Source organism: Hibiscus syriacus, unplaced genomic scaffold, assembly GCF_006381635.1.
Source record: "Hibiscus syriacus cultivar Baekdansim isolate YM2019G1 unplaced genomic scaffold, ASM638163v2 tig00016066_pilon, whole genome shotgun sequence".
NCBI lineage: Eukaryota > Viridiplantae > Streptophyta > Magnoliopsida > Malvales > Malvaceae > Hibiscus > Hibiscus syriacus.
In genome coordinates this window covers 666,701-681,779 of record NW_024062381.1, presented here as the reverse complement: position 1 = coordinate 681,779, position 15,079 = coordinate 666,701, and the positions used below count along the sequence as shown (strand labels likewise).

Here is a 15,079-nt window from a genome sequence, read left to right as displayed (position 1 = left end):
TTTTCTTGTTAGTGAATTTCTTGATGAATTTATGGTTGATTCATGACCATTAGGCAATAGTTAAGCTTAAAGGAAGTTTAAATTGTTTTAAAACCTCAGAGGATAAGTATATGAAGAATTAAAGAAAGGAAGTAGAAAGTGAAATCTTAGATTAGAGTTCATAATAAGAATTTGAAGTGAGATTTGACTTGTCATCAAGTTAATTAAGGGATATGAAGTGTTAGAATTGGAATTAGAACACCTTGAAAATTTAGTGTGATTCTTGAATGTCATGTAAATGATGGAATTTTGGGTGTAAAGAAGTGATTATGGAATAGAAATGAGTTTAAATATGTATATCGAAGTTAGGAATATTAAAGGAATTAAATATGAAGGTTTAAGCTGAAATGAAATGATTTTCGAGCTCAAAATAGGATTTCTGGGCTAGGGGAATCGATACCCATTCAAGGGGAATCGAGACCCCCTCAAACGAATATGAATTTCCAGAACGCTAGAGGGGAATCGATACCCCCAGGGGGGAACCGATTCCCCCATAATAAAAAAAAGAGAAAAGAAAGACGAGAGACTAAACTATCAATTTCTTAAATTGGTAGGCTATTAGAGGTTAATTTCAAGACTTAGGCATCTGATAATCATCTTGAAAATTTTGCTTATGTAGATATTGAGCCTAATCGCGTTCCGGAACCATCGACAAGTAGGATCAATCGAGGGAAAAACAAAGAAATCTAGGTGAGTGCATATGCATAGCATGAATATGTATTTTATTCAATTCTAGACTTGTGATAAGTCTAGATTCAATATTTTGATACATGATCGTAGTTCATATGATGATATATGACATGAATCATACCATATGCATTATGGGACATGAATGAAAGAAAAGTTATATGAGTTATATGATAAAGGTATGAAAATAATATGTCTACGTGATATGAATTAGATAAATTGTGAAAGCCCATGTTATGTAAACGAGAACTATAGGTATAGTTGGCATGCCAAGGGTAGAGGGTCTATGTGGTCCTTCGGGACATATGTATTCTTTGGAACATGTGTGAAGTCTGGTGAGACACATACTTGATCCTTGGTATATGTATATGATTCTTAAGGAATGATATGTGGTCCTTCGAGACATATATGTATTCTTTAGAACATGTGTGAGGTCTGGTGAGACACATACTTGATCCTTGGTATATGTATATGATTATTAAGGAATGATATGTGGTCCTTCGGGACATATATGTATTCTTTGGAACATGTGTGAAGTCTGGTGAGACACATACTTGATCCTTGGAATATGTATATGATTCTTAAGGAATGATATGTGGTCCTTATGGACATTATTATATGGCACTACTATGCAATTCTACGCGGCACTCCGGTGCAATTTTACGTGGCACTTAGGTGCAATTATATGAGCTGTGGTGACACATAGTGCACAACCTCACAATACTCACATACCTTAGGTTCTCTGTATGGTACCATGGGCTAATGAACTTACTAAGGCGAATTTATGAATGTGAATTTGATAAGTATATGTGTAAGAAACATGGTTTGGTTATTGCATTATTTACATACATCTTATTACTGCAACCCCTCTTATTTTGGCAATTACTTTATATTTATTGATATTATTATTATTATATTATTGCCTCACTAAGTCGATGACTTAGCGTGTGAGTGTTTCACACGTAAGATCCGATAAAGTAAACGATCGAGGTTAAGCAGCTGGACAATATTACTCCTACAACTATCAGATCAGAAGCAACTTAATCAGTAGGTCATTTTGTTATGAAAATGGATGTTGGCATGTTATTAAAGGGTTAAGTTGTGTATGCTCTAAATATTTTGGTAAACTTATATTACCATATGTATATTATTGTATTTTTCATAATATAAGTTCAAGTATTTTACTATTATTTGTAATGAGTTGTGTTTTAAAAGTCAATATAATATCTCTGACTCGTATCCGGGTTGGGATACGGGTTGGGGGTGTTACATTTAATGGTATCAGAGCTATGGTTTAGCCGATTCTAGGCATAAACCAGAGTCTATAGAGTCTTTAAATGGAATACATGCCAACAAATAGTGAGAACTTCTGATCTGGTATAGTATGAGTATGCTGTTTTGCTAATAGAACAATGTGTTTATTCTTATTAGATGTCCGGACATAATAGCTCCCGAAGTGAAGCGGGAGAAGATAGGCATGCTGATAGCAGTAATTCACTTGCTCTGGCCAGGCAAGGTGAAGAACAAGCATCTCAAGGAGTGCCTGTGCAAGATCAAGATATGTTCTTCAGAATGTTAGACGCTATTCTAACGCGTCTTCAACCTCCTGCTCCACTAACTCAAAGGATGAATATAGCAAAAGAGTTGAGAGGTTTAGGAGCTCCCAATTTAAGGGAAAAACCGAAGAAGGTCCGGTTGCGGCAGATCTTTGGTTAAATGATTTAAAAATCATGTTGGATGGTCTCAACTGTTCTGAAGTGGAGAAGTTAGATGGAGCTGTCTCGTTGTTGAGGGGTCAGGTGAGAATATGGTGGACGAACGTCACCATGAGGATGCCCAGTGACCAATTGACTTGGTCTTTATTCTTAGATGAATTTAAAAACAAGTACATTGGAGATCAATTTATTCGACATATGAAGTATGAGTTTTTGAATTTGAAACAGATGTACCGCTCTGTATATGAGTATGAATGTGAGTTCAACAAGTTGAGTAGGTTTGCATCCGAGCTTGTGCCTACTGAAAAAGAGGCTTGTGAATGGTTTGTGGAGGGTTTACTCCCTAGATTGAAAGAGATGCTGATAGTATTGAATTTGTCCTCATTCCAAGAGGCGATCAATCGTGCCAAGGCTCTTGAAAGAGCTCAGAATGAGAGATTCGGGTATTTTAGAGTTCAGACATCAAAGAGAACGGGTGCTTTTTCTAGCTCCGCACCATCAAAAAGGGGAAGAGACTCGGGATTTCGATCACAAGCTAGATCAGAATCAGTTGCATCGTCTGCTAGGGGAGCAAGTCAGGCAAGGCCTAGACAGACGCAGTCAGTGGGATTTGGTGCTGGGAGATCTACTCCAAGTCAAGCGAGACAGTGTCAGCACTGTGGGAAAAACCATTCTGGGGCTTGTCGGATGGCTGTTGGGACTTGTTTTAGATGCGGAGATGTCGGACATTTTATCCGGGATTGTCCATGATTGTTGGTGAGCCTGCACCATCTGAAGGAGTTGGTTCTTCCTCACAAAGAGGACGAGGAAGAGGCAGAGGAAGGAACCCATCTAAATTCTCTGCTCAACCTGAAGTTTGATCAACTGCACGGGTGTACAATCTAAAGACAAGTGAAGACCGTGATGACCCTGATATTATAGCAGGTACTTTTCAGTTGTATGATAAATTAGTATTGGTACTGATTGATCCGGGTTCTAATTATTCTTATATTACAAGTAAGTTAGTAAAGGAATTGAGGATTCCCTTAGAAGCTACGAGTAATGAGATTATAGTAATAACTCCGTCAGGCCATAATGCTCGGGTGAATAAAGTCTGTAAGGGGTGTCCCATAAAGGTTCATGGAATTGAATTTCCTGCTAATCTGATGGAATTACCCTTTGACGAGTTTGAAGTGATTCTGGGAATGGATTGGTTGTTCCTTACTATGGAGATGTTAATTGCAGATTAAAAAGGTAACCTTGAAAAGTCCAGAAGGAACAGAGATAAGTGTGAGCAGTGAAAAGTTTAATCCCTTAGCAAATGTAATGTCAGTAATGTCAGCTAAGAAGCTATTGCTACAGGGATGTCAAGGATTTCTTGCAAATGTGATAGATTTAAGAGCTATAGAGAAAGGGCTAGAGGAGATTCCAATAGTTTAAGAATTCCCTGAAGTTTGCCCGGCTGAGTTGCCAGATTACCTCCAGATAGAGAGGTAGAATTTCAAATTGAGATAATGCCAGGAACCGCTCTAATTGCAATGGCACCTTATCGGATGGCTCCGAAAGAATTGCAAGAGTTAAAGAATCAATTGCAAGAGTTGTTAGGAAAAGGATTTATTCGACCAAGTGTGTCACCTTGGGGAGCTCCGGTGTTATTTGTTAAGAAGAAGGATGGATCAATGCGTCTCCATATTGATTATCGACAGCTTAATAAGGTGACCATCAAGAACAAGTATCCCCTTCCGCGCATTGATGACTTGTTTGATCAATTAAAAGGAGCTTCGGTATTTTCGAAGATCGATCTATGTTCGGGTTATCATCAATTGAAGATTCAGGAGAAAGATATTCCTAAGACGGCTTTCAGAATGAGATATGGTCATTATGAATTCATCGTAATGCCATTCGGAGTAACGAATGCACCAGCTGCTTTCATGGATCTCATGAACAGGATTTTTCAGCCCTATTTGGACCAGTTTGTTGTTGTCTTTATTGATGACATACTGGTTTACTCGAAGTCCATTAAGAGCACATCGCACATCTAAGGCTAGTTTTGCAAATTCTCAGGGATAAAATCTCTATACGAAATTGTGCAAATGTGAATTTTGGCTAAACGAAGTAATTTTCTTGGGGCATGTAATATCGACAGTTGGATTAGAGTAGACCCTCAGAAGGTTAAAGCTATAATGGATTGGGAAGTTCCAAAGAATGTATCTGAAGTTCGGAGTTTCCTTGGACTTGCTGGTTATTATCGAAGATTCGTTAAGAATTTTTCGATGATAGTGTTGCCTTTAACAAAGATGATGAGAAAGAATGTACCGTTTGTTTGGACTTCTGAATGTCAAGAAAGTTTTGAAGCTTTAAAGAGAATTCTGACGGAAACTCCGATATTGGTTCAACCAGAATCTGGCAAGAATTTGTAGTATACAGTGACGCATCCCATAACGGGTTGGGGTGTGTATTAATGCAGAAGGGAAGGTGGTAGCGTATGTATCGAGACAGTTAAAACCACATGAAAAGAATTACCCCACTCATGATTAGAAATGGCTGCTGTAGTATTCGCTCTCAGGATTTGGCGTCATTATCTTTATGGGGAGCGTTGTTACTTATATACGGATCATAAGAGCCTGAAGTACCTGATGACTCAAAAAGAGTTGAATTTGAGGCAACGTAGATGGGTAGAGTTCTTAAAAGATTATGATGTGATAATTGACTATCATCCTGGAAAAGCTAACGTGGTAGCAGATGCTTTGAGTAGAAAGACGTTTGTAGCTTTAGCTAGATGCAAGATTATCTTTAACGGGACGTGGTCTTTGTGCAGAATTAACCCTTAAACCAGCATGGTTGGAACGAATAGGAGAATTGCAAAGTAAAGAGAAATGTGTTTGAAAAGAATTGAGAAAGTAAAGAACAAAGAGATTAAAGACTTTGAGATTAAGTCAGATGGAAATATATTGTAAAGGAAGAATGTAATACTCGACAATGACTACTTGAAGAAAGAAATATTAACAGAGGCTTATTGCAGTCCGTTAACGATGCACCCGGGTGGAACCAAGATGTATATGGATTTGAAGGATCGATTTTGGTGGTCAGGATGAAATGAAGCATCACCGAATTTGTGTCTAAGTGTTTGATATGTCAACAAGTCAAAGCCGAGCATCAAGTTCCGTCAGGATTATTGCAACCGCTTTTCATTCCTCAATGGAAATGGGAAAATGTTACGATGGATTTGTTTCGGGTTACCCTTGACTCCGAACAAAAGAGAATCAATCTGGGTAATTGTTGATCATTAACTAAGTCAGCGCATTTCCTTCCGGTTAGAACGGATTTCTCTATGGAAAAGTATGCAGAGCTGTATATTAGAGAAGTTATTAGATTGCATGGATGTCTGTTTCCATAGTCTCTGATCGAGACCCTCGATTCACTTCTAGATTCTGGAAATCTTTGCATGGAGCGTTGGGGACTCGTTTAAACTTTAGTACGACTTTTCATCCTCAGACTGATGGGCAATCAGAGAGAACTATTCAGATATTGGAAGATATGTTGAGAGCATGCGTAATGGAATTCAAAGGATCATGGGAAAAGTATTTACCGCTGGCAGAGTTCGCTTACAATAATAGTTATCAGTCTAGTATAAATGTCCCATATGAAGCATTATATGGAAGAAATATCGTACTCCATTAAATTGGTATGAACTCAAGATCGAAGTGTTCTTGTCCGGAGTTAATTCAAGATGTAGAACAGAAAGTTCGAGAAATTCAGCATAACCTCAAAGTGGCCTCTGATCGACAAAAGTCCTATTCTGATCTTAAAAGAAAGGAGATTGAATTTGAAGTTGGGATAAAGTGTTTTTAAAGGTATCTCCATGGAAGAATGTGTTGAGGTTCGGTCGGAAAGGAAAGTTAAGTCCCCGGTTTATTGGACCATATGAATTGTAAAAAGAGTGGGACCCATAGCATACCAATTGACTTTACCACCAGAAATGGAAAAGATTCACAATGTATTTCATGTCTCAATGCTTTGGAGATATCGATCGGATCCCTCCCATATCATAAACCCAGAAGAGATCGAGGTACAACTGGACTTGACTTATGAGGAGAACCGATTCAAATTTTAGCTCATGAGGTTAAGCAATTGAGGAACAAGACTATTCTATTGGTTAAAGTTTTATGGAAGAATCACAAAGTAAAGGAAGCAACATGGGAGCGTGAGAGGATATGAGGAATCAGTATCCCCATCTCTTTTCTTATTGAAAATTCGAGGACGAATTTTCTTAAGGGAGGGAGATTTGTAACATCCTCCATGCCGGGTTAGTGATCAATTTGTAAAGTTTCAGCATTTGGTGATTTAAGTAGAATGATGGAAGAGTTCAATGACTTATTTGAGTTATTTTGTGTAGGATTAATTATAAAGAAGGAAGATTAGAAGGACAAAATGGTCGTTTTATAACAATATAATTTTGGGGTTAGTATTATATTAAGCATGTGGAAGAGTAGGAAATTAAAACAAGCTTCCAGAGTCATCTTCTTTTTTTCTTCTTCATACGTGAGACCCAAGCTAAGGTAAGATTTTCTTGTTAGTGAATTTCTTGATGAATTTATGGTTGATTCATGACCATTAGGCAATAGTTAAGCTTAAAGGAAGTTTAAATTGTTTTTAAAACCTCAAGAGGAGAAGTATATGAAGAATTAAAGAAAGGAAGTAGAAAAGTGAATCTTAGATTAGAGTTCATAATAAGAATTGGAAGTGAGATTTGACTTGTCATCAAGTTAATTAAGGGATATGAAGTGTTAGAATTAGAATTAGAACACCTTGAAAATTTAGTGTGATTCTTGAATGCCATGTAAATGATGGAATTTTGGTTTAAAGAAGTGATTATGGAATAGAAATGATTTAAATATGTATATGGAAGTTAGGAATATTAAAAAAAGTGAAATATGAAGGTTTAAGCTGAAATGAAGTGATTTTCGAGCTCAAAATAGGATTTCTGGGCTAGGGAATCGATACCAATTCAAGGGGAATCAATACCCCCTCAAACGAATATGAATTTCCAGAACGCTAGAGGGGAATCGATACCCCCAGGGGAACCGATTCCCCCATAATAAAAAAAAAGAGAAAAGAAAAAGAGACTAAACTATCAATTTCTTAAATTAGTAGGCTATTAGAGGTTAATTTCAAGACTTAGGCATCTGATAATCATCTTGAAAATTTTGCTTATGTAGATATTGAGCCTAATCGAGTTCCGGAACCATCGACAAGTAGGATCATCGAGGGAAAAACAAAGAAATCTAGGTGAGTGCATATGCATAACATGAATATGTATTTATTCAGTTCTAGACTTGTGATAAGTCTAGATTCAATATTTTGATACTGATCGTAGTTCATATGATGATATATGACATGAATCCATACCATATGCATTATGGGACATGAATATGAAAGAAAAGTTATATGAGTTATATGATAAAGGTATGGAAATAATATGTCTACGTGATATGAATTAGATAAATTGTGAAAGCCCATGTTATGTAAATGAGAACTATAAGTATAGTTGGCATGCCAAGGGTAGAGGTCTATGTGGTCCTTCGGGACATATATGTATTCTTTGGAACATGTGTGAAGTCTGGTGAGACCATACTTGAACCTTGGCATATGTATGATTCTTAAGGAATGATATGTGGTCCTTCGGGACATATATGTATTCTTTGGAACATGTGTGAGGTCTGTGAGACACATACTTGATCCTTGGTATATGTATATGATTCTTAAATGTTATGTGGTCCTTCGAGACATATATGTATTCTTTGGAACATGTGTGAAGTCTGGTGAGACATATACTTGATCCTTGGCATATGTATATGATTCTTAAGGAATGATATGTGGTCCTTATGGACATTATTATATGGCACTACGGTGCAATTCTACGCGACACTCCGGTTCAATTTTACGTGGCACTTAGGTGCAATTATATGAGCTGTGGTGACAGCATAGTGCACAACCTCACAATACTCACATACCTTAGGTTCTCCAAATGGTACCATGGGCTAATGAACTTACTAAGGTGAATTATGAATGTGAATTTGATAAGTATATGTGTAAGAAACATGGTTTTTGTTATTGCATTGTTTACATACATCTTATTACTGTAACCCCTCTTATTTTGGCAATTACTTATATTTATTGATATTATTATTATTATATTATTTCCTCACTAAGTCGATGACTTAGCGTGTGAGTGTTTCACACGTAGGATCCGATAAGTAGACGATCGAGGTTAAGCAGTTGGACAACATTACTCCTGTAACTATCAGATCAGAAGCAACTTAATCAGTAGGTCATTTTGTTATGAAAATGGATGTTGGCATGTAATTAAAGAGTTAAGTTGTGTATGCTCTGAATATTTGGTAAACTTATATTACCATATGTATATTATTATATTTTTCGTAATATAGTTTCAAGTATTTTATTATATATTTTTCGTTGTAAATGAGTTGTGTTTTAAAAGTCAATGTGTAATGAGTTGTGTTCTGACTCGTATCTGGGTTGGGATACTGGTTCATTCTGATATTCAAGGTAATATTGAGTCAGGATCATCATTACCTTATAACATGGAGGATTTTTGTATGGAAGAAGCTGCAGGTGAATCTTCGAGTGTGGTTGTATCTACTGAAGCAACTGTTGAACCTAGTTTCGAAGATGATCATGAAGAAGAAGTTGTGGAAGTGCCTTCTAACCTAGCTGCACCTAACAATATTGTTGGTCAAACTAGTGTCAATACAGAAGCCTCTCCTGTTGTTGATGTGCCACGTATGAATAGCCACCCTATGCTCACAAGAGGCAAGTGTGGTATTTTTAAGCCTAAAGCTTACTCAAATCACTTTGATGAAGATGTTCCCTCAACTGTTAATGAAGCATTACAGTCTCCAAAGTGGGCTGCTGCAGTCCAGGAAGAGTTTGATGCTCTTAAGAGAAATGGAACTTGGACACTTGTTAAGCTTTCTCCACGATGTGTTGTAGTAGGTTGTAAGTTTCTATTTAAAGTGAAACGTAATCCAGATGGCTCAGTTCACAGATACAAGGCATGACTGGTTGCAAAAGGATTCTCTCAAGTGCCTGGGCAAGACTATCTTGACACATTCAGTCCTGTTGTAAAATTTACAACTCTTAATGTTATCTTGTTTATTACAGTGGCCAATAACTTGAATTGAGGCATGTTGATATCAACAATGCCTTTCTTAATGGAGACTTGAAAGAAGCGATGTTTATGAAACAACCACCAGGATTCAAGGAGACAACAACTGATGGTATGCCTCTTGTATGTTAATTACAGAAAGCATTATATGGATTGAAGCAAGCTCCCCATAATTGGCATGCCAAATTAAAAAGATGTGTTGCTGCAAATTGGATTTCAAGTATCTCGAGCTGACACTTCATTATTTTTTACAAACACGGGTGTTGAACATGTTTATCTTATGGTTTATGTGCATGACATAGTCATTATAGGTTCATCAACTTCTGTGATTGCCAATATTGTATGCATGCTGCAATACACTTTCTCTCTTAAAGATTTGGGGTCCCTTAGCTATTTCTTGGGAATTGAAGTAAAACAGAGAAATGGCTCTTTGATGCTCAGTCAAAAGAAGTTTATCTTGGAGTTTTTAGAAAAGGTTGGCATGAGGAATGCTTCATCGTGTGCAACGTCTATGATTCTTGCACCTAAGTTATATGAGGATGATGAATTACTAGTTGATTATACTATGTATCGATCCATTGTTGGATCATTATTATATGTTTGTCATACCAGGCCTGAGCTTGCTTTCAGTGTCGGAAAGGTTGCTCAGTTTATGCACGCGCCTCGTGAAAGTCGTCTAGTAGTAGTGAAACGCATTTTGAGGTATCTTGCAGGAACTGTGGAGTATGGTTTGATGTTTCTGCCATCTAAGTCGAGATTTACAGTCTCAGCATTTGCTGATGCTGAGGGTGTAAATGTCACTGATCATCGATCAATCTCAGGATATGGAGTGTTTCTTGATAATCATTTGGTTGCATGGAGCTCAAAGAAACAAAAATCTATCTCACGTTCACGATGGAGGCTGAGTATAAAAGCCTAGCTGATGCTACTGCTGAAGTTACATGGGTAAGTACTCTGTTAGCTGAGCTCGGGTTGAAGCAGCATGGAAAATCAGTGATCTGGTGTGATAATGCAGGAGCGGTGCCAATCTGGTTTATCATGTTCAATCGAAACATGTTGACCTTGATGTGCATTTTATCTATGAGAAAGTGGCTGCTCAACAATTGTGTATGAACTATGTGCCTGCAGCTCATCAAGTGGCTGATAGTTTTACTAAACCATTGGCTAAATTAACATTTGAAGTTTTTCGAGAGAAGATTGGAGTACAAGCATGTTCAAGATCAGAAGAGCAGAATAAGAAGTAGAGGGAATGTTAGCATGATGAGTCATCAACATGCTGCTTACTGCCACGTGTGCATGGTGTTGTTAGTAAAATAGTTAGCAGCTTCTTGAAGTTGTTAGTGGTAGTTAAGGTTGTTAGCATCAGTTGTGAAATCTGTTAGGCTTGTATTTGTATTTGATATTAGAAGTTGTATATAAACAGCAGAAGTCTTGTATTTTATGTACAACTTAACAATCAATATGCAAGTATTATTCTTTCTTTGCTGCATTCTTAACACGCTTCATCGGAACCCTTCTCGGGATCATCCTCCTTTGCGGTAGAAGCTTCGGATTTAGCGTCATCCTTCATCTGCATTGACATGAAAGGGCGTTCCGAGGGCTTTGCCTGAGTCGCAAGCTTCAGGGCCTGCTTCTTCTTCACCTTCTTTGCCCAACCAAGAAGACTCGCTTGCACATGGTCATCAAATATTGCCTTGTTGAATGAACTTCCCATCTTCAATTCAGTAAAAAAAAAAAGGTAAACCGGAGTTCGGATTACGAAAACTCAAATAAACATATCAGATACTCGACTAACCTGTGCGACAATGGCATAAAGTGGCAGGGTACTGTAACTACAGACTACTTGAACGAACATCCTGTGGGAACCAACAGAAGATCAAAGGTTTGGAACAAATGCACAAATTAAAGGAAACTGTCACTGATTTTTACCCTATAGTAAGCTTTGGAAGGATATAATAAAGTTTATCAATTAGGCACGATTCGAACCCGAATTGAACCTACATATGATGAAGAAGATTTCGTTATGTTCATCCGGATTACTTACACTGCAGTTCATATTGCAGAATTGTGACCCAAAAATTTAAGCTTACCCAAATCCAGAAGAAAAACGCAATCTCGAAAGCATTTTGGAAGAGGATAAAATGGATCAACCTGAGAACCAGATGAGGATTGTCGAACCAAAAGAGCTCATCCGATGGTCTTACCACTAATTCCCCTTCAATGGCTACATGTTTCTCAGCAACATCATGAGCCAAACTGGTAATCACATGCTCGAGCTTGGTCCCCACAGTAAGTAGAAGCTAGCAAAACAAACATGTCGAGGAAAAAAAGGATCATATCCCGTATCCAGTTCCGAATACGTGCTAGATATAGGAAGATTTACAAGAACATGAATCGATCGTTTCGAGTGACTTTTAGTCTCTTCAATTTTACATTAAACATCCAGTCCTGCTTTTATGTAAATGGATGTATTTACTTCGGTGCATTTATGTTTAAGAAACTAATGAAACTACTCACAATGAAAGGAATGAAAGCTATCCAGAAATATGTATACAATCCTGCAGAAGAAAATGGAGAAAAAATCCATCATCATGGAGCTTTAATGCTTGGTAATCTCAACAAATAACATCTATTACATGCCAGTGAAGCGAAACATAATGATCCACGGCAATCGATATTCCATACCGTTAACATTCAGCAACAAAAAGATGATCACGAATGCCCAGAGATACCAACTGCAGAAAAGCAAAAGAAACTAAGCACAATTTGAAGTCAAAAAGAGGCCACGAGACATAAATCTTCAGAAATATACTCTCAAATACGACTTGCCTTATACCAACAACTTCCTTAAAATCATCTTCCAAAGCTCGAATCATATATTTATGAAAATTAAACTTAGGATTCCCTTTGCAATGGGTCTGCAAATATAAATGACAAGTATTGATGACTGACTACGTCAAGGAATGACAACATGATCGCAAGAAAGTTGTTCGAGAGAAACCAGTTTTCCACAGATAGCTTACCATGATGAAACCTAGCCTTAGTGCCTCGTAATCGGATTTGGTAACAGATGCATGAAATTGCTTGAAAAACGAATACTAGGAAGAAGATTAGAGTCATTGTTAGCGAAGCATACAAAACTCGTGAGACCAGATCAGAACTAGAAACTTCAAGACAAAAGCATCACTTCTTACTGTAATACAGTTTTCTTCTATGTTACTCAGGATTTGAGTGCCAGACACGAATATGTTCATATTTTCGGGCAGGGGTATTGAATATGGTCTTTCAAGGACCCTCCAAAGACGTGGAAAAACTTGGGAAAAATTGAACACACCCGAATCTAAGTAACATAGAAGGAATTTCAAGGTCTACCTCTTTCATACTAGATTCAGTCGTTATAGATGTTAATGGTAAAAATAATGTATCATAGATGAAATAGCAACTTACCAACCACCTGAGAGGAACTGAACGTTTACCGAAACCCTGGAAACGATGTTTGATAAAGTCATGCTGCTGGACATGAATGAATTTTTTCTCTAATTCTGCAATAACACAATGTATAAATCAGAAACACCAAAGTAAGAAAAAGTGAAGGAACCAGCAGACCACTTTAAAGCAGATATATATTGAATAGTCTATCATAAGCTATATTACTCAAGACACATGGATGTGAACATCGTACAGAAGCACGAGTCTTAACACAGTAGATCGATATCCATGTTCGAAAATATGTTGGAAATGGGTACTTCAAGAGAAGAATATTACAAGTTGGACCAACATAGATAAGTAGTGACCGGCATTCCTAATGTGCACCGAAAGCGACATCAATGGTACTTTATTCTAAAGAACATAAAACATATGGAAATGATAAGAGATTAAGAGTACATCAATCAAAGTGTGGCGTTGCAGTAATGTATTAAATAAGAAAGGCCGTACATGTGATCCTAAACCATAATAGTACTCTGTCTCACCATGAATTCCTATGTAACCGATGACAAAAGATTTGTTTTTCCTCATTTCAGCAAGTAAAGAGACAACCCTAGGCAAACTCAAACATGAAACAGTAAAAAGACATTTTATTTGGTCATGTTTATATATTAGAATTACCTGGGAACTGCAGTATCTGGCCGCATTCGACGAATCTGCGCTGAGTAGGCGTCGGGTGCCATCAGACACGGTGGAAGCAAAATAGATTCCCAGTTTCGAACCATTATGGCGGGCCTCACCATCATCATCGTGGTTAACTCTACAAGGAAGCATGTCTTTACGTAGATCCTTTGACATGCAAATTTTAGAAATTGCACTCTGAAATGCAGTCAACAACAGTGAGATAAACCCCAAGAGCATCAACTCTGCCAACAAAAACAAAAATACCCCAAAAATCCTACGTTTCAAGGTTACAATTCCGGAAACTACAAAAGAATTTACCAATGGAAACACATTTTTTTTCAAAAAAAAAAAGGTTACCTTCTTTGACTTTCAAAAGAGCCTCGTAGAGTGGTTTCTGTTGTTTCTCTTTCAAAGCATCCCCTAAATGATGAAGCAAACGTTCCATAGCAAAGGAAATGGCAATAATCACAAAACAAACTACTGCTATGACCCATGTTGGAGTGTACTCCAACGATCCCTCATCGTCTTCTCCTCCCATTATTTCTCTCTCCAAAAGCTTCTTCCTTTTATCACTATCCGATGGCTTTGGTTCTCAGGCAAACAATACCCAAAGGCCAAACCAATATTTTGCTTCACTTTCAATTATCTACCGCCCTTTTTAAACATGCATTACAATAAAAATATTGGTTTTCCTTTTTGTGTTGATTTGTTCGTTTCACAAAAACAAACAGTGGGAGATTTGTTCTATGGGATGCTTAATTATGTAACTATAATGTATGAACATGGGATGTGGTTATAAATTTGTATGAATGAGAATTAAAGTTTCTGCAGGAAGTTTGTTAGTCGTACTGAACTTGAAAGTAGGAAGGGGGCAAGAAAAGCTAAAAAAAGGTAATGCCTTCACTGAAACTATATTCTGTCAAAATTAGTTATGATTTAGTTAGTACTACGGATCGATTTACACCAATTTAATTAAATACATCTTATTGTAGAACAATAAATGATTAAAATAATCAAATTCTTCTATTAGTTCATGTACCATACAAAAGTTAGGATTTAGTCCTTGTGTTTTAGTTTGATCATTTTAGGTAATATGTTTCTCAAATGTTAAAATTTTGGTACGTATTGAAACAGTAGTCATAAAATATGTTAAGTCCAATTCTGTGGTTATAGATTTACTTCATGTTCTCCAGGTCCATTCATTTAGGCTAAGTTTTCAAATACAAAATCAACATTAGATTGTTTATTTCAACCACAATACAAAATTGAGAATTTATTAAGAAACCATGTTCTTAGTGCCTTTCACACGTTTTTTCGGGTAAAATATACGATTAGCCCTTGATTATAGGATATTTTTTAT

General features: G+C 37.0%; 1 protein-coding gene across 1 annotated transcript; it reads right to left on the bottom strand.

Moving 5' to 3' along the window:
- Positions 1–11,101: 11,101 nt before the first annotated feature.
- LOC120208239 (MLO-like protein 1) lies at positions 11,102–14,280 on the bottom strand. Its single transcript, XM_039207557.1, has 12 exons — positions 14,077–14,280; positions 13,717–13,961; positions 13,404–13,449; positions 13,057–13,151; positions 12,633–12,707; positions 12,439–12,527; positions 12,295–12,344; positions 12,127–12,167; positions 11,700–11,909; positions 11,539–11,606; positions 11,405–11,465; positions 11,102–11,323 (listed from the first exon to the last, which is right to left on the bottom strand). Exons 1-12 carry the CDS (start codon positions 14,255–14,257, stop codon positions 11,102–11,104), a joined length of 1,383 nt encoding a protein of 460 aa, XP_039063488.1. The 5' UTR covers positions 14,258–14,280.
- Between the last annotated feature and the right edge of the window lie 799 nt (positions 14,281–15,079).

Bases quoted from the DNA above. Each gene is read 5' to 3' on its own strand.
- LOC120208239 (XM_039207557.1), bottom strand. From the start codon at position 14,257: ATGGGAGGAGAAGACGATGAGGGATCGTTGGAGTACACTCCAACATGG. The intron at 12,708-13,056 runs GTAAGTTGCTAT...TCTTCTTCCTAG, and splicing joins CAGTTCCTCTCAGGTGGTTG to TATTCGTTTTTCAAGCAATT. The intron at 12,528-12,632 runs GTAAGCTATCTG...TTATATTTGCAG, and splicing joins TAAGGCTAGGTTTCATCATG to ACCCATTGCAAAGGGAATCC.